Below are 23,313 nucleotides of genomic sequence, written 5' to 3'. Positions count from 1 at the left end.
CGCCCATTAGCCTCACGATCTATGCCAACAGCGATGATCTGGATGAAACCAGACAATGGCTTGGCCTACATCAATACCTGCCTGCAGTTGGGTGTCCTTATTCGTCGAGCAAAATTGAAGCAGATCACGGACAGATAACAACCTTCCTTTAAAAGGCAGAGAGGGAAAAACATGCGGCATGCGGAAAAACAATCAGCGTCATTCTGTACTTTCTTGGCATCACCAGGCATCACCGTTTTCCATGCTGTCCAAAACTTTCAGCTCTTCGGGGTTTAACATTTTGTATACAATTAATCCAACAATTATTGAAATAAATGTATAAAAAATAGTAGCCTTTTGATGCCCTGTATAAATGTATATTTTTTGTCAAAAAGATCCAAAGAAAAATGTCTCCGTTTTTTGCCAAAATCCTTTTGATACTCACTTTAGGCCTCATTGGCTACTTCCTGAAGCTGTTGTTCCAAAGTATTCAAACCGATTTCGAGCAAGGCAGCTCTTCCAAAAGACCCAATCCCGGGTATGTGCGACAGCATGGGGACTACTGGGTGTGGCATAATTATATACTGGCGGGCGAAAATTTGGTTGCCAATGAAAGTGTTACTCTTGCCACTCATGCCACCTATGTGGATCTGCAGCTGTTGCCAACGTTGCTGATCAGGTGAGAGAGTCCTGAGAACATTCCCCCACTCAAAAGTATCTTCTGTTCAGGTGGAAGGCGCCCATTAGCCTCACGATCTATGCAAACGGCGACGATCTGGATAAGACCATCAAGGGCTTGGCCTACATCAATACCTGCCTGCAGTTGAGTGTCCTGATGCGTCGCTTTGTCAGCATACATTTGGTGTGGCACCAGGATCACACGCCTCTGAATTTTCGGCGTGGCAGCATGGGGGTCACAGCGGAACCTCTTATGTGTAATAAGCCACCGATATATCTAAATGCGACTCAGGACCTTACCTATTGGCATCGAAGGAAGCTCAAATATCCCATGAATCTTATGCGGAATGTGGCCCGTCTCAATGTCCTAACGTATTATGTTCTATCAATGGATATTCAACTGCTGCCGACATATGATTTTCCTGAAAAGTTTTTGAAATTCATGTTAATTCATGATGTCTGGCGCTATGCAGACATATCACAGCCCTACACCACGTAGGTTTGATTGCCCTTAAAGTCATCCCCTTTCCTTCATCCAATAGTTTTCCTTTTTAGGGTCTTCTGTTTGCTGACATTCCCTCATGTATTGGAGGCACCTTTGGCGCAGAATAAATTTCAATTAATAATGATTTTAAGGGATTTCAATATTATCAGTCCCGTGTACGATAATATCGATATGCAGATGAATTGGTTGAGCACTCAGACTGCCGGAGAAGAGCTCTACATCTTTAGTCGTTCGAAAAAAATGGACACGTGCGTGGCCTATGTGAGCATCAATGAATTGGAACCCCTATACGATGAGGGCAATGAAATGGAATCAATTTATGAACATGGCGCTAATTTAAAGGTGAAAGTACATTCGCTAAATTTCCCCTAGGCGAAAGGATACATTTCTTCTACCCAATCCCCTATCTTTCCCCAGGGCGAGGTAATGATTGACTTGAATTACACTTTCATTATCCTGGATGGTGCCTTTCTCATACGGCGCACTTTTGACAGCTGGCAGAACTTTAAGCCCAAGGATCATATAAGTGCAAGCCAAACCAGATTCTCGAGAATGTGGCATATCTGGCATTTGTTCTACAGCCGGGTGATAAGGTATGTAAAATAGCATTACCTTTAAGCCCTTCTTAAAGCATATCGACCTTTTAATTACAGTTTAGTGCCCAAGGATTTCGCACAGGTCTGGTACACTCGATCGCGTACCTCGCGCTATTTTCGGATATTCAAACATCGAATGGATTAATGCCTAAATATATTATAGTTGTAAATAACAAAAGATCTTATGTTCTCTATATGTACATATGACAAATTTTAATATAAAACACTTAGCAAGTAAATGGAGAATATCACTTTCTAAAACGAAATTCCGGTCTTTGTGTCACGTGACGCAGGCAGTTCTTCTGCCATACAACACTTGATACTCTGGCTCGACCTTTTTCTTAATGAATCTTGTCATTTCTCTGGCGAATGTCCGGCGAGATGACTTCGAGCTTGCGTTCTTCTTGATGCCAGGACTATGGACGAGGTAGGCGGGATGTAGGACATGATATTCGTAGCCCAAGAGGCACATTGCATAGTTCTATAAGAGAGAACGAGAGCGAGATAGATATTAAATATTTTTATCAATATTTTTAAATAGTGTTGGATTACTTATCAATCAATTTTCGGTACTCTTTCGATTCGCTTCGATTATTTATTGATAAATGCTCACTATTTATCGACATTATATCGATTAACCTTAGATTATTAATCGAAAATCGAATTTAAGGACTATTTATTGGTACCACTTATAAATGAATTATGGATTCCTTAGCTATTCGCTTTAGATATTCATCGATAAATGGCCATTGATTATCGAAATGTTATCGAATATTTTTAATTACCTGTATACGTTTGTTCGATTGTCCCTCCCACGTCACTCGCTCATCGAACATTGGCTCCTGATTGTCGCTCACATAGAAGGGCTCCCAGTACTTGAAATCCTTCTCCCGCAATGACGTGCTCCACACCCGGAGCTCATCCGTGACACTGGGCGCCCGATTTAACCACTCCTGCTGTCCGGGCACTGTGTGACAAGAAAAACACATCTTCATGTGGAAAGGTTGAGCCCTACCATCGCGGTAGAGGGCCAACAGCTCCGCCTTGTCATTGGGAATAGGGGCACCCGATTCGATCTCAAAAACGGGCAAAGGATAGACCCTACGTGGCTGCTGGGGGTCCAGTGCCAGAATGCTATGATTGGCGGCAACCATGTCGAGAAACTGCTCCACAAATCCCAAACTCGGATACAATTCGATGTCGCACGCGAAGATGAAGTACGTTGTGGCCGCCTGTCGTGCTATATTCCTACCGACATTGATCGGATATGTTAGATTTGCTGCTATCTTGTACATGGCCTCCCGGGATATCAAAGTCCATGGCGGCGGCGCTTTGGTACCATTCTTCAGCTCACAAAAGTAGGGCCTCTCCAGCACAGCTGCCTCGTCGTACGGCACATATTCGGGCATATGCAAATTGGAGAAATACACATGAAATGTCACATAGTCATTGATGTATTCGCTGCCAGGTAGACAGTTTTTCACATATTGAATCGAGTCCAGTGTGGTGTTTAGATCATAGCCAGGGGCGTGGATGGCAAAGCTAATGGGAGCGCGCCAACTATGGGGGAAAATAAAGGTTGTTTTTAGATATAAGTCTTGGGTACTTAATAATAAATAGAATAGGAGTTCATCCGACAGATTTTTAGTCGATTTGAGTACCATTTAAAATTTTTTTTCGAGGCACAACTAATTTTTTCTTCATTCTGTCTATAATAATAATCCGATTGAAATGATTTTTGAGAATATATTAGATAAGATTATTATTTATGATTCTGCGTAGAGGATGTTCCATTTTTGATTCTTAACGTTTTTTTCTACTATCCGTTACTCTTCCGAGAAATAGCAGCTATAAGAACTATCATATCACTGTCATGGGCATTGAACCTCCCCCAAAACACATCAAATATATGGTATATATTCATATCAGAAAACATTACCATCGTAAATTTGGTATATATCTCCATACAGATATCAGAAAATTTCATGGTCTCTACTGATAATGAAATTTTCAAATGCCTCAACACTTACCGTTCGGCCACCATTTCCAGATTATCAAAGAACTTGAAATCTCCATTCGTGGTGTAGGTTATCGATTCCGTGCATCGCATTAGACGACTCTTGCGGCCAATAATCAGATTCTGCAAGAGCCAGTATTCCCCATGTTGCAGCCTCGCGAAAGTCAGATTGCGAGAGCGGCATTTCAATAATAGCTGCAGGATTTGCCCGCGCGGTGTCAGAGGAGGGATGGGAGGATGTTCTATTTGCGGATAATCCTCGTAGTAGCGCTCTGTGGTGTACAAAGATTCGTTCGGTTGATTATATGTGGAAAGGGACGATCTGCTGCTGCTGCTGCTGCTGGAGATCTGTGGCTGTGCCAGACGCTGAGCCTGTTGCAAGTTCCGCCAAACGAGCACCAGGGCCACAGTGAGAAGAAGGAGAATGGACCACACGCGGTTGAATTTGGCCATTGCGCAGCGCTTTCGTTCCGAGTTTGCGGCGGGGCCCTCAGACGTTCCTTAATTTATGGCGCTTCGAGCTATAAACAAAATTGAGAAAAAGTATAAAAATAAACTGACATACTCCGCGTTTGATAAGGCCACAAAGCGGGGCGGGCTCTCATTACCCACACAATACACAACCCTTTGATGGAAAAAGTACTCCCAATACGTGCGGGCCGACGAAATCGAAGCCAAAGGTCGTGCTCGTTCGGTTCCTAATTTATGCCTTTATGTGCCATTATTATGCTATCGATGGTGCTAATTATTATGGGTTCGGCTCTGTTCTCGTACCCTTACAAAAGAGTAAAAGGGAACATGATATGTGCACGTTTTCATAGATAGAACGACTGTATTTATGGAAATTATATTTAGCTTTTTCGATTGGAAATGATGCCAGTCTTGATCTAGCCGTTTGATGGTTGCTCTACAAATACTGGGTACTACGAAAAATTATAAAAATACTTCAAAAACTATCTTGAACATTGTCTTCAAGGGCGCTCTATAAATATTCTATGAATAATAGTAAAAAAAAGTGCTATTAATCTTCTAAAAATACTATACAAAAATAAGTATGGCTGTAGTGTAATTATACGATAAACATAGACTTTGGAATAATTATAATAAAAATATTCTCCATTTTGCGGCTTCTTCTAAGATCTTTTCGAAAAACTAGATACGAGTATGCCTGAAATTTGATGAATAAACTATAAATCAAATAATACCACATAATTTGTAAAATATCCACACCTTTAACATCTATATAGTCTACAAGAGTGGATAAGATTTTGTGAACCATTGTAATAAGGGGTGTGATATCTAAAGTATAAAAGACATGTCCCTGCCCAAAAGGGTTTGCCGCGATTATATATAAAATATACAAGTGATTTATACCGATTCTATTTACCGAACCATCCCACTGGATGGAATATAATAGATATCTAAAAACATCTCTGAGGTCGATGCTCCATCAAACATTTCCTTTATGACTTGGAAAACGTCTCCTTTAATATAGATCTCCTGCAGAATGGCTTTGCATTGCACTTTAACTTTTGGAATAGTCGTAAGATCATGGACTTACCAGCATCATGCCAACAGTAAAAAATTTATGTATAAAAATGTATAAATTATGAAACTCTAAGTGCTTACATGACACCGACATGAAAATAAAGTAGAATGGACGGATATTTCATTGCATATTTGATTTCCAAGCAGAATATATGAGTATTTCTCCAATTTGTAGGAATCTTAGTATTTCTAAAATACCTTCCACTCTTCTGATACCTATTTCCTTCCATACCATATCTTTACAATCTCAAGTTCCCGTATGAAATACCAATAAGAAAAAGTCGTAAATGTTAACCAGACTTCTAAGTATCAGCCATAATCGAATGGGTTTTGAGAGTCATTTCCTAACGGAATGACTTGAAGTGACTTCTGTATTGATAAAGCAAATTAAAAATCGTAGTTCTACTGCATTCAACTTGTGCGTTTGAAATTTTTTATGACTACTTCAGAAGCGTATCCATGAAGTCTATAAAGCCACCTGTTGATAGATTTCCACAACCTTTAATTTATTCCATATTTGTTTTTCTTTATGGATCTCTTTTCTAATATCATTTATCGTATTTTAAGACACAATTCACAATTCAAAAACCATTGTCCGAGGCTTGCCGGGGCCATAAATAAATAAATCATCTATAAATTGTATTCTTTGCGACAACTTCCACTTTAATCTTATCGCGTTTTCTTAGAAATCATTGAAAAAAATTCGCCCAAGACGTAGGCTCTTCTGGTTCAAACACTCGAAAGCGAAACCGATAAGTGAATTTTAAATATTTGGAATTACCAGAGAGCAATCGTTTAATGACTCAACGTATGAGCGATTCTATGACCGCTGTATATCACTAGATTGTGTTGAAAGACAAGGACCATATGGTCCACCAACGACCGAAAAACGAGAAACGAGCCTCCACCACCCTTTGATGAGGAGCTATGGAATGAAACTGAAACTCAAATCGAAAGAAACGACACCCAAACGAAGGTGAAAGAACCACACGACCGAATCTATAGGCACCAATAATCAGCGTATGCTTGTTCGGCTCTAATCGCACGCTAAGATAACCATCTAATCGGCGTACATAAGTGTGGCATATTATTTTATATGTTTCAATTTACTTTTATCAAGAGCAATCAATAGATAACGTTCCAAAATCCTTTGACAACATATCGGTTGTCAGGAATTAATAACTGAACACTTCAAATGATTCGCTGTCCTTTTTTTTCGGGGTTATTTGTATGGGCTATGGCTACTGCCTTTGGTGATGCCTACTTACTTGATGGTGCTATCATTGCAGCTCCCAATAAATATGGATTGATACTTTCGATATGGTCTAGACCATCCATTATCTTTGTTTAACTCAAAGAACAGCATTTAATGACTATATTTCGTACGTTTTAAACGTGGAAAGTGGTTTAAATTGTTCCGCTTCTTCAAAATTGATTATTTTTAAAGCAAATTTATAATTTCTCTTTCGTTTTGTGGGTTTTTCCTTAAACATAGTCTTAAAAGGGGACTAAGAATAGTGTAAAACTAAGAAAATATCCAATCCTTTGAGCATCTGCAATCATCGGCATATCTAAGAAAGTTTTCTTTGTTTGGTGTGTGCTCAAAGAACAGAACACTGCCAACAAATCATAAAGGGGAACATTCTTCAGGAACTATATTATTCGAGCAATGTTATCTTCGAATGTTATTCTCTATATTTCCATTTTTTCTTAAGCTTTTATTTGCCATTATCTTTCCTGAATTCAGAACTCCATCATCCCTTCTTCCATCGTCCAACATCCATCGATCTCTGGTACTATTTCCAACTACGGCTCTTGTCCCTCGTCTCTAGAACATTTCCGTTTGTGTGCGTTCCAGCAGATGATTGAGGGCCACCGGCTGCCAATTGCTAAATGAGCTATCGCTCAGCATGCACACATTTCGATCGATGTAGCAAAAGAGTTTGCCCACGCGATAGATCTACAAAAAGCAGAAGATAGAAGGAAAATAGTAGAGATTCCAAACACCTTCAGACTCACCTGCTTTCCCATTTCCCTTCTGCCTGGTATGGGGGCAAAGATGATCCCCAATTCCGCGCATTTCTGAGAGACCAACTCCTTGAACTCCAGCTGCGTGGGCGGTGCCACATCCATCATCATGAGTGGCGGCAGGAGACCCGCAACAGTGGGCTGTGCGGGCGGTGTAGGAGGTGGCGGCGCTGCCGTGGGCTGCAGCAGGGCATCGCTTGCTCTGTGCATCATCTCGAGGGCACGGCGTATATGTTCCTTGACACTGGGCTCTCGGAGCAGTGGCTCATTCAGCATGCTCTTCCATCCCGTATACCAGCGTGAGATTTCCGCATAGTCGGGCGACTGGTTCAGCCACATGACGAGCACCTGCATCCATCGAGGGAAGAAGTGCTTGTCCAGCAGCTTGGCCATGTGCATCGGCGGAATGAGCTCGTGCCACTCCCACACCTGGTTCCATGGCTCGAAGTCCTGATGCAGCGGATTGATGATGAGCTCCGAGAGCACTCCCTGCAGCTTGGGTGTGATGTGATGCTGCAGAAAGTCCACCATTTCCTCCTCCGGAAAGGCCTTGGCCCATGGAGTGAGCATGGCCCTCGCGGAGCGATCTTGCGGCGACCAGGCCTGCAGGGCCACGCCCAATTTGCTGCGAATCTGTGGGTACACAGACTCCTCCAGTTTGCTGCCAAGGATCCCGTGCCACGGCAGGACCCAGCTATGGATGGGCACCGTGTCGGTGAGGGGATCCCAATCGTAGACGCCGGAAGCAAGCCGCGGCAGCACCAGTTGCTCGAGAACCGAATCCAGCACCCACGTGGGCAGCAGCGGTGCCCAGGCATCCAGCAAGGCAGCCATTGGCGGGTGCTCCTTGGGCTGCCAGACGGCGGCACAGGCGCGGAACGAGGGCATCACACCCGCCCAAATGAGCGAGGAATACGGATCAAACACATTGCGGGGCTGCTGGCCGGCGGGCTCCTCGCGTTGCAGCATTCCTCGCCACTTTTTGATCAGCTGCAGCGGCTGCGTGGGCTCCTCCAGGGGCTGCCAGGCCACCAGCTCTCGCTTCACCAGCGGCGCAATGACGCCTGCTGCCAGATCCGCCAGGCCGAATTCCTTGAACTCGGCGGCATAGTCCTCCAGAAGCTGCAGGAATAGCTTCTCCGCTGCATGGAGTGTGATTTCGGGATCCTCACTCAGCCGCTTCACACGATCGAGCACCTCCTCGAGCGTGCTGATGTGATTCTGCTCCAGTTGGACGATTTCCTCGAGCTTCTTGTACTCGCTCTGGAGGGCCGCTTGCTGGCTCTCGGACTCGCGCTCCGATTTGTCAATGGCAATGATCTGCTGCTCGCACTGGCTGACCAGAAGCTGGAGATTGTGCGTCAGTTCGGGCATGGCGAACACCGTAACGGAAGCGCCACCAGCCTCCGCATCGTAGAGGGTTTCCTCGGGGGTGATTTTCGTTTGCCCAAGGGCATGGTAGCCACTGAGCACACGTTTCTCTGGGCCCGTCATGTCAATCACGGGGACGTTACCCAATTGCTTGCTTAGCTTCTCGGAGAGCAGGTGCGTGGACTTCTTCCCCTTGGCTATCACCTCCTCCACGGATTTGTAGTAGTACCGCTTGCCGGCCTTCTCCTGGGGCTCTGCCACGCCTCCCTTGCGCCACTTGTTCATCTGCTCCTTGAACTCCTTAGCCTCGCGCACATCCTCATCCACTTTGATCGCCTGCGCTTTTCCTCCGATGCTTGCGGCTGTCTCAGGGCCATAAGCTCCAATGGCACCGCGTCCCTTGCGGACGTGCGCTTGAACCGGCTGCGAAATGCCTTGGAGATCCTTGCCCAGACCCTTGCCGGGCTCGTATCCCATCTGCAGAAGGAGTTTGGCACCAATACCCCGAGTGTGCTGCTCCCAGGCGCCCACATTCCGGGTGCCAGCGATGTGCGAGTGATGCTTTAACGAGGGTTTCGCTTGGGTGCTCCTCATTGAGGGTCTCTCCTCCTCCTCGGAGCTATTGGAACTTGCATCGCTCTGCCCAAAGGCAGGACGTCCACTGTCTCTCGAATCATCGCTCTTTTCGGCTTCTTCTGTGTCGCCTGCGTCTTCTTTTCCGGCCTTTTCCTCACCCTTTAGTGGCTTTTTCTTCTTTTTGCCCGCCTGTTGGATGCCGCCTGCCACAAAATTCACGGGCATTGTGTAGTCCTTCGCCTGGTGGCCATGACGCTTCTTACCGTCACCATCACCGGGGCTCTCCTCGTCACTGTCGTCCGCCCAAATGCCTAGAAAGAGTTTTTTTCTTGAGGATTTTTTCAAACCAAAAGAAAGAATATCTTTACCATAAATCTGTTGATGTTTGCTGTGGCGCCCCCGTGGTCTGTTTGTGTTGAACTCATTGTCCAAATCGTAGTCGGTGATCTCAAAGCGCTCGTACTCGTTGTCCGACATTGTTTAGGCGCTTAAATATCCTAATAAATTTATTGCGAAAATATGTAAACAAGAAATTGGGCTCGGGAAATATTAGTGATGCGCAAGGAGAGAATTTCATCATGTCTTGAGGGTATCGATAGTTGGAATAAACTTCGATTGGTAACTTAGGTTATCGTTATCGACCAGATTTAAATTGGCGCAATATTTAAATTGAAAAAATTCGAATTGGATATAAACAAATCTTAAAATCGACCATTTAATTTAAAAATCGCCAAAATATTTTGTTTTTATAAACCAATAAATATTTTTTGAGTTTTTTACGTTAGTGCTGTGTTGTAATATTAAAGTTAATTGTTCTTCCTGGTAGGAATTAAAAATTTCATGGTTTAATACATAACCAATGATGCGAGAAGGGTGAAATTATATGTTACCATCTTCAAAGGTATAAAAGCCCTAAGAATTTATCATTCATCAACCGCCAAAACATGAAGCTGGTACTGTTGGCCTTCCTCGCATTCCTGTCGCATTCCTACGGAAGACAGGTGGATCCTGCACCAGGAAAGTGTGGTCCGTTTAGTCGGCGCGAATGCACTATTAAATAGCTTATATATGCTGTTTATCACATGTTTAAAATATATTTAGCTTGTTTTAGCTTTATATGTAACTAAAAATTTGGTGCTTTAATAGTAGCGGATAGTAGTTTGTTCATATGAACAAGAGCTACGATGTCCGATGCTGCTTTTCTGTCCATTTCATGTCCATTTTCCATAGATCCAAAAAATTTCCGATGATATTGTGCAAATTTTTAATATTTTTTTTTAAGCAAATCAACCAACTTTAGCTTTCCAATTTAACTATGTACATTTTTTAATCCAATCCGGGAATTTCAAAACAAGTGGCTATGGTAATATGTATAAAATAGGATTGACCTACTAAAAATAATAATACTATAATCGCACTGAGATATGTTGTTTATTTTCACGTGGGGTCATTCGAGTTGCCCGACATTGTTCGGGCTCTTAAATAATTAATTTGATTGCGCGGGGAGAGAATTTCATCAGGTCTTAAGGTGTGCCACCAGACTTAGGGGTTTCGATAGTTGGAAGAAATATCGTTCTGTAACCATGGTAATCGTTATCAATTTGACTTGAAATGGCGCAAGACTTGAATTGTGTCTATTGAAAACATTTAAATTCGAGATACAAAAATGTTAAAATCGCCAATTTAATTTAAAAACCGCCAAGATATTAAGCTCTATTAAACCAATTTGAATTGTTTGAAATATCACCGTTTAATGCATAGCCAATGAAACGTAAAGGATGAAATTGTATTATATGTACCATCTGCAAAGGTTCATCAATCGTCAGAATACGAAGCTGGTACTGTTGCATTCCTTCCTCGCATTCCTGTCGGTAATCTGCACTCCACGCCGATGCGGTAGAATCCTATAATCAGATATTTACACGGCCGCGCAGAGAATATTTTGATAAGGACGGTAATCCTTTAAATTTCTTGTAGCTGCCATACCAACGGTTTCGTAGAACAAATAGTCTATGTTGGTATTGATTGTTTCCATGGGTAAATTTTGTATTTAATTAAAATTTGAATTTAAATTCAAAATATATAATTGCCGCAAATATCGTTCGCCAGAACGGAATCAGCCAAATTGTGCTATCGATAAGTGCTAGTGTTGGCCAACGGCGAAATCCCGACAAACAGCTGTCCCACAGAACTTTCAATGTATCATCTTTCGTTTCTTTCGCCGCAATTTCAACTTATTTTGTAAGCAACCCAGTAAAATGGGGTCGTTAAAGATAACTCGTCTTGTAGGGAAATTGATTGGACAATCGGATGAAATTAAGCGTTCTGTGCTGAATGTCAAAGATATCTACTAATGGTCAACCGAATATCAAAGTCGAGGAATATGGTTTCCAATCCTGGACAGCAAACGATTAACCCATTGTAAGCCAAGGGGATTTTTTAATATGCCACCAAATATAATGCAAATTTAATAATTTTAGCGCAGTTCAAGTGTAAGATTTAATGTTTTTTTTTAATTTAGAAGAATTATGGCATGGATCTACAGGAAGAAAGTAATATACAGTAATATATTCCGCCATTAGGTTTGAATAAATTGTTAAATTGTTTAAAAAGAGGGGGCTTAAGTGGGCTAACTTTGATTTCTTATCGATGTACAAGAAATCGCCGTAGCATGAAAACAAGTCAAGTATTTAAAAGCCAACAAAACAAGAGAACACGAGAACACGTTCGGTTCGTACTTTTAATTGCACGGAAAATCCATCTCGGGAAACGTGTAAATCGCGTGAACAACCAACAAAATGCAATGACTGCGCGCAACAAAAGCAACAGCAAGCACACACAAAACCAAAGCAACAACAAGAATTAAATTGAAAACGCAACTAAATTCTCGGCCGCGTATTTTCTTATTCCTACGATTTCTCCCGCTCTTTCGCTTGCAACAAACTGCATAATGTGTGTGTGCGCGCGTGTGTGTTTGTATTGAATAATAATAAAAAGAATACGAATAAAGGGGAATATTATTAAAACAAAAGTGAAATTAAACACGTGCTATCCGTTCTCTCTCTCACACTATCGCGCGCGTGTTGTTGTTGTTGTTGTAACTTTGCTTTTGCGTTTTTTGTTTTGCCCCGCAATTCGTTCGCTCTCGGTCGTTCCATTGACTGTTTTGCCGGTTCAGGCGCTTTGATTTACAGTTGGATTGCATTTCTGGATAATAAAAAAGGAAACCCAGCAACAAAATGGTTCAGGTCAGTCAAATACAATGGAAAACATTCGTACTCGCAGTTGTGTCGAAAACTAAAATTTAAGAACCATTTATTTTTAGTTGGGATTTTAGAGTATTCTGTACTCAACACGAAAAAAAGAAATACGGAAATGATTCTTAGAAAGAGTTTTTTGAGAAGGATAACAATTCCAAAATTTCCCACTGTACAATGCTCTGAAATGGGAATAAGGCGTGTAAAAATGAAAGATTGTGGAAGATTGATTGTGATGAAGATGGATATATAAACTCTATCCCAAGAAAGACTAATCTTTGGAGATAAAAGTGAAGAAAAACATAGATGGAATAGTTTTATAGTTAATTTTCCTTGGGGGGAAAGTATTTTTGAGGCAGTACTTTCTTTTCCCCTGATTCCCTCACGTGATATTTTTGATCTATCAAAATACAACCAATATTTATTCCCACTTTTACACCATAAATCCCCAATTTGACTGCTCATATAGCACCGTACAAAGTCAAGTTTTACAATGGTTTCAAAATCCCTAAATCATAAAATTGGGAAACATTTTCGTGTTTTTTTTTTTGTTTTTTCCTTCCACCCCATGGAATAGGCTTCTGCTGCTGACCTTTTGACGTAACGTGTGATACGGTATACAACCCTCTGCAATTCCTGAATGGGACACTGGGAGTTGAAAGTGCACCACCACCACCACAGCCCCCGAGAAACGATCCACGCCTCACCACCCCAACGCGTAAAACCCCCCCTCCAGCACCCTTGCTGAGCAATGCAGTGTCCCAAACGGGAATCAACCACCACCAAAAGAGCCGACGACGGGAAAGAATTGAATATTCCGATATGGAAAAATCCCAATTGGCTTCGGGAGTTGCCAGGGAAATTGCAGGACCATTAGAGGAGGAGGCGGAGGAAGAGGAGGTCCTTGCGCCTGTCTGTCGAAGCGTAATGAACACCGAAAAACGTTGCATTTAGTCAATTTTCCATCCACCAAGCGGTTGCAAGCGAATCGGCAAAAGAAAAACATAAAATTGCTTGCTACCAAGGATAATCAAGGATGCGACACGGGGGATACCCTGAGAAGAAAATAGAGAGACATTCATATATCTAGGAATATTTTACGAGCTCTTAGAATTTTGTAGATCTCTTGGAAAACAAATATATATTTTTCTCGATTCCAAACCTTTGATGGATATCCTTTGCGAATGATAAATGGTACAGGAAATCAACCTTTTAGATAAAAGATATATATTTCTCAGAAACCCATCATCAATCAAAGGATTTCTAATGCGCCCATAATATAGTTTTCCGATGCTCTAGATTTGTGGGAAACCATCGATCTTATAGGACTCCCCATTTGATACCCTCTAAAGACAGAGATTTTCACTAGCTGGCGATTCGACTCGATTCTTACCTGCCGCGCACCTCCCCCCTGCAACCGCCGAATATCTGAAGTTCCAGTTTTGGATTTGAAATGCGTTTTGCGACCAACTGTCCTCCACGTTTCATATCCACGTGTCCTGCACGGGTGGAGGAGTCTGGGGGGGACACACACACAGAGATTCGGTCGAAAGCAGAACCAGGTCCCGCTCCCATGCTGCTGCTGCTGCTGCTGCTGCTGCATCCACGTCAAAGCGCATTTTGCACATTTGCATTTGCCGAGGCCTGGACTATATGGGGGTGGAGGAGGGTGGGATACACGGGGAGGGAGAGTGGGGTGGTTCAGTGGGGTGGCTCGGTTCGGTTTTGGTTGCGCTTTGGCCTATGTTCAATAGCTAAAAACGAGGCATTTCTGACGTTTGACCGAACTTTGTTGCTGTTGTTCCACTCCCGGACTCTCCTGCCTCCTGCCTCATGCCTCATGCCTCCTGCGAGTCTGCCCCTGCTTCTGTTGCTAATGGCATACCCGGAGAGGGGAAGGGAGGATGGAGTACACAGGAGGGTAATAGGCACATTTGTACACTGGACTTTGTACCATAACCCATTCCCACTCTCCCGGGGAGTCTCTTATTTTGTAACTGCATCCCCGTGCAGCCCCCGCCCCCGCCCCGAAGCCTCGAATGTTCTAGGCACAAAAATTTCAACGAGGATAACAGACACGGGACCCATGCTAATCAGGACAATTAAGTTAATATTAGTACTAGTATGTATCCGTGTAGGCATAGGGTTCTATGTGTGTGTGTGTCTGTGTGTGTGGAAGAACTAAGGATCCCAGACAGAGAGGAAAACTGTTAAACAAGAAATATTGGAAAGAGATATGAAGTGTTTTATAGCACTGGTCCTCCAGTGAACGAAGTTAATTCGCTGCTGAAATGTTCCCCTAAGCGAAAGGATACTTTTGTTTGGAATGAGACGAACGGCAGACGATGTGGGGACTTGGAACCTAAGATCTTTTTAAAAGTGGTAAAACAAACGCAGAATTTCCCCCAATTTGTATCCCTTTATTGATCAAATATAAAAATTCTAGAGCATAAATTAGCCCCCTCTTTAGCCAAACTTTGTTTCATATCCCTATGATGATTCCCTGTGCTTTTTGTATGGCCCGGACTGTATTCCTAGGGCTTATTTCTTCGACTGGCGTTGGCTTGGGCGGCAGGACGCCAGCTTCCGTTTGTGGGCTCCCTCCTTGGACTCCACTTTGTGCTGCCTTTCGAATCACTTTGCTTGCCACGCCCCCGCTGCCCCATCTCCGCCACCCCCCAAAGTGTGTTTCCATGGCAAAATGTTGAAATGTTCCATCCTTTGGCTTCCGATTCGATTTCTCGTGTCCTGCCTTGTCCGCCCGCTGCCTTGAGGGCACTTTCCTCTCTCTCTCTCTCTCTCTCGCTCTCTCTATCCCTGTGTGAAAAGGTTTTTCTCCTCTGAAAATGATGTAGGTTTTCCACGTGTGCTTCTGCTGCCTGCTGCGTGTTGCGTGCTGCCTACTGCCTGCCTCGTGTGTGTTTGTGCGCTTTGCTTTTCAATTATCAAATGCATTTCCCTCCAGTTTTGCCTCCTTTCTTTCAGTTTGCTTGGGCTTTTCCCCTCCCATCATCCCCCGCTGATTACCCTCGTTTTTCTTGCGTATATCTTGTGGTTTAGAGGTGTAGAGGCGATCCTTCTGGGAGGATCACCATTGATCGCGTGTAGCGTTTAGGTTCATTTTTTAGTCCACCGCAGGCGGCGGTGTGGGATCGGTGGGGGCAAGGCGTTCCCTGAAGACGATCGAATCCCCGCTGGTGTGATATATCAGTGGCTCCTGTCCAGTCCCTGAGGAAAAAAAGGAAAATAGAATAGAATAGAATAGAATAGAAATAGTTGGTTCTTCGGGATGAGTGGCAACAGTACCTTGAGAAGCGGAAATCCTTGTCTGGATTATACCCGAGAATGTCTGGGCAAGCTGCTGTTGGTCGTTTTCCTGCCCAGCCGGAGTCTTGGAACGGAGCATCGCCCAGATTATGGGATGGAGAAAGACGCAGACAACACAGACGAGGCCGATTGACTGGTGATCCGAGGCACTGAAGATCAACCAACAGGCGATGCCTCTGAGAATGCAACGATTGATGCGACCAGTATGGCGATTATCTAGCCGCTGGAAGACCACACAGAGGGCACACCAGCAGGCAAAGAAAGCCCGAACCAACATGCTGGGCCGCTCGTAGAAGACCTCGTGCAACGCCATCGACAGGGATCCCTCGAGCACCAGCCGGAGATGTCCAGTATAGTAAATCGTTATCCAGGTGCCCAGTTGGAACCCCAGGAATGCCGCCAGGCCGTACAGCAAACGGCGAGAGGCCTCGACGCGTGGCGCAGCCCGCCACAGGAGGAAGCCTAGGCAGAACTTTGTCACACGCCACTTGTCGGTGTTGGTGGTCTCCAGAGTCAGTTTGAACTCGTGGTCCGTGTAGACCCCATAGCAGACAGGCTTATTGGCCCTCAAATTGATGTACTTATCCTTGGCCGCCATGGCCTTGCCCTCGGCCCACTCCTGTTGCTGCTCATGGGCCTCGTAGATCTTATAGTCTGTCTCCTCCATGTACTGACTGTACTCCGCCCCTTCTTCGATTTCCAAATGGAAGCAATTGCTTTTGAAAATCGTCCAAAAGGAAAATGGCTCCGCTTTCAAACAAAACACTTTGACGGAATTCTTGTTGGTGAACCGCTGCATCAGGCTCTGTGCCTTCTGGCTGTGTGTCTCTCCAGGTACAGGAAATGTTGGTGTTTGATGGCCGAGGCTATTTTGTTGCGCCAGGATCGGCATCAAAACCAAAAGGAAAATAGCAGAAAGATTTTTGAACATTTTTCAATTGTAGATTTCACTGATTCAAAGTTTGTTGTGAGGTTAGGCTATTTTACAGGTAGAGTCAATGATCTATTGTTGCTATAATCCCTGAAATGTGTTAACTCAGAGAAACTTTGAAGTATTTTGCTGAATCTTTGGTTTGTGTTCTCTTGAGGTTTTATCTGTCATTCTAGCAAGTTTAATCAACATCGGATAATAAATCCAAACAGAAATGGAAGTTCCATTAATTTTCCACTCCATTCCATTCATCTCTCCATCTATGTCAAAGTCCTGGATACACAGGGAATGTGTGCGTGCGTGTGTGTTCCTTGAGAAACGCATAAAAAAGGCGAGAGAAATATTTGCCTACGAAATTGTGTCTCTCTGGCATTTCTGATGCTTCCTTTTCTGGCTGTGCATTTTTTTTTACGCATTTCTCGGAGATCCTTTGTGCCACATTTTCCCTCAATAGACGCTGTGGCAGGACTTCCCTTTCATGCATCCTTCGTTCTATTTCCACTGCCACTTTTTTTTTACTGACTTGGAAATAGTACGCGCGGCGTGTACGCCGTACTACTACGAGCCATTTACACATGGGAGGAGGCTTACGCTTACTCCTTCTTCAGGGACCTCGCCAGCAAAAGTCAGGGGCGAAAAATCCAACAAAAAGTGGAAAAAAGAAGCGGAGAAAAATGATAAAAATGACAAATTGTAGATACCCTTTCAACAGGAAAAATTACCTGGCAATTTAGTGTTTTTTATGGAACATATCTCGCCTTATAGACCACATAGGAACTGCCATATCATTTAATATTATTTTAATAAACATGAAATTCCGTTCAAGCTGTTTCTAAAACCTATATTTACCCTCACAAAAAGGGTATCGGGAAAAGAAAAGAAATTGAAATTTCTGCTGGCGTTCATTCTATCAAAGTGAAAGGCTCGGCGCAGGAGGAATGCAAAAACAAACAACAAAAAATTGCACTACAAAAAAAAAGCAAATAAAGAAAAGAAACAGGAGCAGAAGCAGAAGCGAAACGAAAAGAAACTGAGAAAAAGCAAAAGAAATCCACGCACAAAGTGGCAAACAGAAAACATAACAAACGGCTGGCAACGGAGAGCAGGAAGAGGACCCAAAAGACACCAAAAAGAGAAAGAGCCGCCAAAGCAAGAAAAAAGCAACGGCAACTGGGCGGAAAAGAGACGGCTGGCAAATGAATGAATTTTGGGCAAGGGGGAGAGCGGGTGCAGAAAGAGAGTGCTGAGCGGAGAGCTTGCTTGCTTCGTTTTTTCTTTCTTTTTCTCTATGACCAAAAATCGAACTGGAATTTGTGAGCAAATTTTTGATGTTGTTGCTCGTACTCTGGTGATGATCAGTGATGGGAGAGGGTATGATGATTTTCGAGTATGTTTTGGGAAAGTGAAGAAAATGCGGCACTATAAGCGGGCAAAAGGTGGTATATATTTCAGAGCAATCAGTACTTACAGTCAAGGAAAAAAGTCAACATACAGCACAATTTTCCGATATTTCTGGTTTTCACAATGAAATTAAAAAAGTTGGTATGCCATTATTTGAGGTCTTAATAGATAAGTTTATTACAAAAAAAAATTGAATTTATTCAATGAAGACTTTTTTCCGTGAACATTTATATTCGTTCCCAGTAACTTTAGTATTTAATATAAATCATTTTTTAAAATTTGTTTTTTAATATTTTTAATTAGCAAGTTTTTTAATGTTAATTGCGAAAACCCGAAATATTGAAAAATTGATGCTGTGTGTTGACTTTTTTCCTTGATTGTACGTGTTTTACTTCATAGTTTTGTTGAGTATCATAAAACTCGCATACCTCAAATATGAAAATCCCTAAGGATACGTCTTTCAGGGTATCAATGGCTTGGGTCTCCCAAAAAAACCTACGCCTACGTTTCTATTCTGCGCCTGAGTGCTCTGCCTGCTGCTGCGCTGCCTCGCTCCCGCAGCTACACTTCTCTCTGCTTATTCCTCTGCTCCGCTCTGTGCCGCTCTCCTGCGCCTCTGCGCTCAGAGCTCTGCTGGGGCTATCATTGCGTTTCGTTTGGAACGCATCGTTTTTTTTTTTGTTTTGGTTTGTGGGTATATGCTGGGGCAGAGAGGAGTAGTGTGCAGGGGGAATAGTATAGTGTGTGTGTGGGGGGCAGGCCTGCAGCCGCCTCATGCATTTTCCGTGTTTCGTATTGTGCGCAAAATAAATTGGTAAACAAGTGCGAGCGAGAGAGAGCGGAAGGAAGACATGAGGAACGGGAGAGGGACAGACCGAGTGTGCTGTGAGAGATGGGTGGGAGGACAGGCCGCCTGGTCAATGGCAATACATGACATCCCGTTTCGTACATAGTCCACTCTCTCCCTTTCTCTCCGTGTCTGTGTGTGTGTGCTCTCGTGTGCGTTTCGTCCTGTTTTTTCCCCCCGGACTGCATTTAAGTGTGCACGACTGTGCCTGTCCATTGTTCTTCTCCTGCTGCCTCCTGCTTCTCCTCTGCACTTTAGCCTACGCCTCTGCCGCTGCCACCTCTTCTGCCTCCCTCCCTCTCTCGGGTATTGAATTTTGTGCGTCTGCTGCGTAGTTGTCCCTGTCGGCTGCTGCTGCTGCTGCTGCTGCTGCTCTCCCCACCCTTTATCCCCTTTTTTAATTTTGTTGGTCTCTCCAGTGCACGGGCAGCGAAATAGGCTGCGTGGCTGCCACCGCCGCCATGTCCCACCATATTCGCCACGTCCCCATCCTTAACGTGACGCACCGCAGTGCAGCCTCCACCCTCGCTCTCTCTCTCTCTCTGTCACCCACCTACTCTCCTCCTCCTCCACGCATATATTGCTGTTGTTGTTTTTTCGGTCGCTGCATTGGCTGGCGCAATTTTTGCATTGCCTTTTGTGCACAGTGGAACGAAACGCGTTGAGAGGCGGCAAAATAATATTGAATGAAAATTAATTAAATTTATATACTAAAAGAATAATTAATAGAAATTAAATATCAGTATAAATTAAATACAAAAATTGAAATATTTCTTAATTCTTTGTAATTATAGTTTTTCGTAATTATCCATAACTAATGTTTCTTCAAACTTTCTCCACTCTCATTCCAGGTAAGCCAGCCCTTCCCTATATCCCACGTTTCGTTCCACTGTGCGAACCCAATCAGCAGTTGCGCCATATAAAGCAGCGCCGCGATGCTGTCGCTGTCGCTGCCACTGCCACTGCCACTGCCCCTATGTGTGCCAGGCAAAAGGCCAAACGCATGTGTGGCCAGGACCCCAGGACACTCACAACCGAAAAGCTGCATGTACAGTGCGGCAGGACACAGAGCAACAGTACATAGTGCAAGAGCGAGACGGACGAATGCAAATCGAAGAAAAAGCTTGAACGAGTGAATGAAACGAGCCTATGTAGCAAATGCATATAAGAGAGCAAAAGAGAGTGTGCCACCTCCCCGGGTGCGTGTGTGTGTGTGTGTGAGAGAGTGTACTTGTATGTGTGACTGTGACTGTGCCTGTGCCTGTGCCTGTGCGTACGCCCCCCAACCCCATCTCAAAAATGGTAAACGCATCGAATGCGCATCGAATCGAAGACCCAACGTTGATTGTATTATATTGGCAGAGTTCAGAGCGAAAGCAAGGAGGAGTCCACCTGCAGCCCCCATAACCCATACCCCCCCCACCACACTCTCCCTCCCTCTATCGTTCCGTTCTGCTTGTCCATCAGACATCGGTTGAACGTCATGTGGATTGTGGATGTGCTACTGCTACTGATGCTGCTTGCTGCTGCTGCGCCCTCCGGGGGCGATACACATGCCAGCAAATTGAATAAACTCTCGAATCAAATTTTTCTCCCAGCAAGAAGAACTTTGACTGACATGCTGCAAGAGAACCCCCCGCCCCAAAGAGTACATATATCGCATCCTATACTTATGCTCCGGTATATCGGTATATCGGTATATAGGCGATGCTATGGAAGCGGACTCCCGAGTCCCGAGTCATCTGTATCTGTGTATCTTTGCCATTTAAAGGGTCAATGAAATGCAAAAGTCCTTTTTGGCCAGCAGAACCTCCGATTGTGCTCTCTATTGTGTCATCTTTCATTATGCTTGATGGCCAATGGCCCATGGCCGATGCCCAGCTGTTTTTTCACTTGTATCTTGCCCTAAAAATATGGGTGGGGTCCTCAAAACGCAGAAGGAGATTTATGTTTGTTTTGATTTAGTTGCCAACATTTATTTGTCGATCCAGGAAAAGCGTTTCTGGTCTTGTTTGAACTTCAATTTTTGGTTAAAAATTCTAGGGAAAAGGGGGATAGGAAAGAAGGGCTAGATACAGGAAAAGTAAAGAGTTTTGGGGGATAAATACGATAGTTTCTGTAGAAATCTCACTGAAATAGATAATTAAAGGAGAAGTGAGAAATTTTAAGAGAATTCTAAGAAGTTTTGGGTGTTTCTCTTAAAAGGAAGCTAAAAATATAAGAACAAATAAATTATGATATGTTTCAGATATAAATTAGCATCATTTTATTGAATATCTAGCTAGTTACGATAAATTGGGTAAAAATAAGAGTTTTCAGAAGATTTATGTAGATATTTCGCTTGAATATAAACCTATTCCTCAAGTACATTCACCTTTAACCCTTTAAATCATTTATTTTCAATCTCTGAACTTTCCTTTGTTGCCACACCTTGAAAATCCTCTACCGAATGGCCAGGCCACACACAATTTTCGGTTTTGAAAACACCTTTAGTCAATGAACCCGAAACGAGGGCTGGTTAAAGCTGTAAACAGGATACAGGATGCCGGAGTTCAAGGCAAAGTCTCAGCACACACACACAGATACAGATACAAACACAAACAGAGAGAGATGTAGAGACACACAGAGACAGAGATTTTTGGGGAAGCCCCCAAATGTAAAGACAAAACACAAACAAAGCACACACATTTACCTTCATTAAAATTACGTTTAAATATTACACTTTTCGCCAGGAGGACTCGAGTATTACGTTTCCTGTCTGTCTCTAACTCGGAGTGTACGAATGTATCTGTCTCTGTGTTTGTATCTGTGTCTGTCTGCACAGTGTGCTTCCTGTGTGTGTGTGTGTCTGTGTGTTGTTTGTGCTTGAGTTTGTTCAACTTGTTTGAAGGTCAAATTACGAAAGCAAGCCACAAAATTGTATCCAACTTTTCAAACTCCAATTCCTGTCTCTCTCTCTCTCTCTCTCTCTCTCTCGCCCGCTCGCTTTTCCTGGGAAAATTTTATATATGCACGAAATGGAGCAAAAGTTGTAACGAAATTTTCTCTTTAGACCAGAGAAAAAGGGCTTGGCGCATATGGGGGGGATTGACCTTCTGTCTCCCCCCCAAAATTTGTTTTTATTGTTTGTTGCTTTTAAATTGTTGCAAAAGGTCATAGAATTTTCACTTTTTGTTGGCCACAAAATTGTGTTTTTATAGTCGAGACACACCGATGCCGAGAACGAGACTCGAGGAAAACTTTTGCCATTTGACTACATTTTGGGTTGGAAAAACTTGACCCACTGATGGGGAAAACTCTGGAAAACATGGAAAACTCTGCTTGTTTGTTTGTCTGCCTGCCGTCTGTCCCCGGTATACCCTGGAGATAGTTTTCATGCTTGTGTTTGTGTGGCAGACCAGAAATTAAGCTACGGAATTTCTCTGGCGCAAATTGTGCATAAATTAATGTGAATGAAAATTAATATTCATTTAAGTTTTGAGAATCCACGAAGGATGGAGGAATTTAGGTTGATATAAGAGGTTTCTATGGAAGGAAAAATTATGAAATATAGCGGAATTTGTTTCAAATTTAAATGTAATTAAATGTGTATTGATTTAATCATTATTCCGATTTAATGTATGATTTTAAGGGGAAAAAAATCTGCTACTACTACTAAGGAAAATACACACCTGTGGGATGAAAAAAGTTATCGTATTCGTCACTTACTCAGCCAAAAATAATTTAAGAACTTTTTTATGAATATTAAACATAGAAATGACTTTGCTTTTCCACTTTAAAACCTTCCAACACTCGTCATTCCATTTATTTTCTCTTACACGCTCTTTATCATTCTTTTTCACATGCATATCTCCTTCAAACCTGATGTCTGCATCAATTTCGCTCTCACTTACAGCCAGCAATTTGCATCCGTAAAACCCTAAAAATATTCCCTTTCTGGTCGGCAACAAGTAGAGGACGAGTACTCCTTCAACTTTTACGCACACTTTCTGCCCAACAACAATTTACCAGCTTTGCACATTTTATGCAAGTTATATAAAATGCCAAACGACACTTTGGCACCCAGCCCGCACAGCCACCCACCCAACCATCAGGCAGACATACACACAGATGCACAGATACGCCACACACTCTCAGAACCATTGGCTTTTTATATATTTTTCTCCTTCTCGTCGTCGTCGTCGTCGTCGTCGTCGTCGACGTTGGTCTCGTATTTGGCAAAGATAAAGTTTTGTAATAAAAATGTCTGTTG

General features: G+C 43.2%; 5 protein-coding genes across 8 annotated transcripts in view; 2 read left to right on the top strand and 3 right to left on the bottom strand.

The window, feature by feature from the left end:
• The first annotated feature begins 334 nt into the window (after positions 1-334).
• Positions 335-1,993, top strand: LOC108163600 (beta-1,4-glucuronyltransferase 1-like). The gene is made up of 5 exons (XM_017298988.2): positions 335-658; positions 709-1,152; positions 1,213-1,504; positions 1,580-1,755; positions 1,816-1,993. Exons 1-5 carry the CDS (start codon positions 387-389, stop codon positions 1,901-1,903), a joined length of 1,272 nt encoding a protein of 423 aa, XP_017154477.1. The 5' UTR covers positions 335-386; the 3' UTR covers positions 1,904-1,993.
• LOC108163599 (beta-1,4-glucuronyltransferase 1) lies at positions 1,946-6,378 on the bottom strand. Of its 4 annotated transcripts, none has more exons than XM_017298986.2 (5): positions 5,337-5,434; positions 5,150-5,275; positions 3,789-4,296; positions 2,544-3,318; positions 1,946-2,239 (listed from the first exon to the last, which is right to left on the bottom strand). In XM_017298986.2, the coding sequence occupies exons 3-5, from the start codon at positions 4,226-4,228 to the stop codon at positions 2,039-2,041; spliced, it is 1,416 nt and encodes a 471-aa protein (XP_017154475.1). In that variant the 5' UTR covers positions 4,229-4,296; positions 5,150-5,275; positions 5,337-5,434; the 3' UTR covers positions 1,946-2,038. The 4 variants fall into 4 exon arrangements, with proteins under 4 accessions (XP_017154475.1, XP_017154474.1, XP_017154473.1 ...); XM_017298985.2 differs by having other exon boundaries at positions 5,163-5,275; XM_017298984.2 differs by lacking the exons at positions 5,150-5,275; positions 5,337-5,434 and adding an exon at positions 6,105-6,378.
• A 380-nt stretch (positions 6,379-6,758) lies between these two features.
• Positions 6,759-9,865, bottom strand: LOC108163598 (septin-interacting protein 1). The gene is made up of 3 exons (XM_017298983.2): positions 9,667-9,865; positions 7,343-9,609; positions 6,759-7,283 (listed from the first exon to the last, which is right to left on the bottom strand). Exons 1-3 carry the CDS (start codon positions 9,773-9,775, stop codon positions 7,152-7,154), a joined length of 2,508 nt encoding a protein of 835 aa, XP_017154472.1. The 5' UTR covers positions 9,776-9,865; the 3' UTR covers positions 6,759-7,151.
• A 2,092-nt stretch (positions 9,866-11,957) lies between these two features.
• The window catches only part of LOC108163316 (neuroguidin), a 57,068-nt gene continuing 45,712 nt past the window's right edge, over positions 11,958-23,313 (top strand). Inside the window, exon 1 of the mRNA XM_017298540.2 lies at positions 11,958-12,546. Coding sequence (XP_017154029.1) covers positions 12,538-12,546 — 9 coding nt within the window. The 5' untranslated portion in view covers positions 11,958-12,537. The remainder of the gene's footprint in view (positions 12,547-23,313) is intronic.
• LOC108163315 lies at positions 14,945-16,919 on the bottom strand. The gene is made up of 2 exons (XM_017298539.2): positions 15,862-16,919; positions 14,945-15,783 (listed from the first exon to the last, which is right to left on the bottom strand). Exons 1-2 carry the CDS (start codon positions 16,811-16,813, stop codon positions 15,680-15,682), a joined length of 1,056 nt encoding a protein of 351 aa, XP_017154028.1. The 5' UTR covers positions 16,814-16,919; the 3' UTR covers positions 14,945-15,679.

This window comes from Drosophila miranda, chromosome 4 (genome assembly GCF_003369915.1).
Source record: "Drosophila miranda strain MSH22 chromosome 4, D.miranda_PacBio2.1, whole genome shotgun sequence".
NCBI lineage: Eukaryota > Metazoa > Arthropoda > Insecta > Diptera > Drosophilidae > Drosophila > Drosophila miranda.
Note: the sequence above shows the minus strand (reverse complement) of the source record. Positions and strands in the feature narration are given on the sequence as shown.

Bases quoted from the DNA above. Each gene is read 5' to 3' on its own strand.
- LOC108163600 (XM_017298988.2), top strand. From the start codon at position 387: ATGTCTCCGTTTTTTGCCAAAATCCTTTTGATACTCACTTTAGGCCTC. The intron at 659-708 runs GTGAGAGAGTCC...TCTTCTGTTCAG, and splicing joins TTGCCAACGTTGCTGATCAG to GTGGAAGGCGCCCATTAGCC. The intron at 1,756-1,815 runs GTATGTAAAATA...TTTTAATTACAG, and splicing joins TTCTACAGCCGGGTGATAAG to TTTAGTGCCCAAGGATTTCG.
- LOC108163599 (XM_017298984.2), bottom strand. From the start codon at position 4,228: ATGGCCAAATTCAACCGCGTGTGGTCCATTCTCCTTCTTCTCACTGTG. The intron at 3,319-3,788 runs GTAAGTGTTGAG...TTTCCCCCATAG, and splicing joins CTGGAAATGGTGGCCGAACG to TTGGCGCGCTCCCATTAGCT. The intron at 2,240-2,543 runs GTAATTAAAAAT...TCTCTCTTATAG, and splicing joins AATCGAACAAACGTATACAG to AACTATGCAATGTGCCTCTT.
- LOC108163598 (XM_017298983.2), bottom strand. From the start codon at position 9,775: ATGTCGGACAACGAGTACGAGCGCTTTGAGATCACCGACTACGATTTG. The intron at 9,610-9,666 runs GTAAAGATATTC...AACTCTTTCTAG, and splicing joins CAAACATCAACAGATTTATG to GCATTTGGGCGGACGACAGT. The intron at 7,284-7,342 runs GTGAGTCTGAAG...TGCTTTTTGTAG, and splicing joins GAAGGGAAATGGGAAAGCAG to ATCTATCGCGTGGGCAAACT.
- LOC108163315 (XM_017298539.2), bottom strand. From the start codon at position 16,813: ATGTTCAAAAATCTTTCTGCTATTTTCCTTTTGGTTTTGATGCCGATC. The intron at 15,784-15,861 runs GTACTGTTGCCA...TTTTTTCCTCAG, and splicing joins AAGGATTTCCGCTTCTCAAG to GGACTGGACAGGAGCCACTG.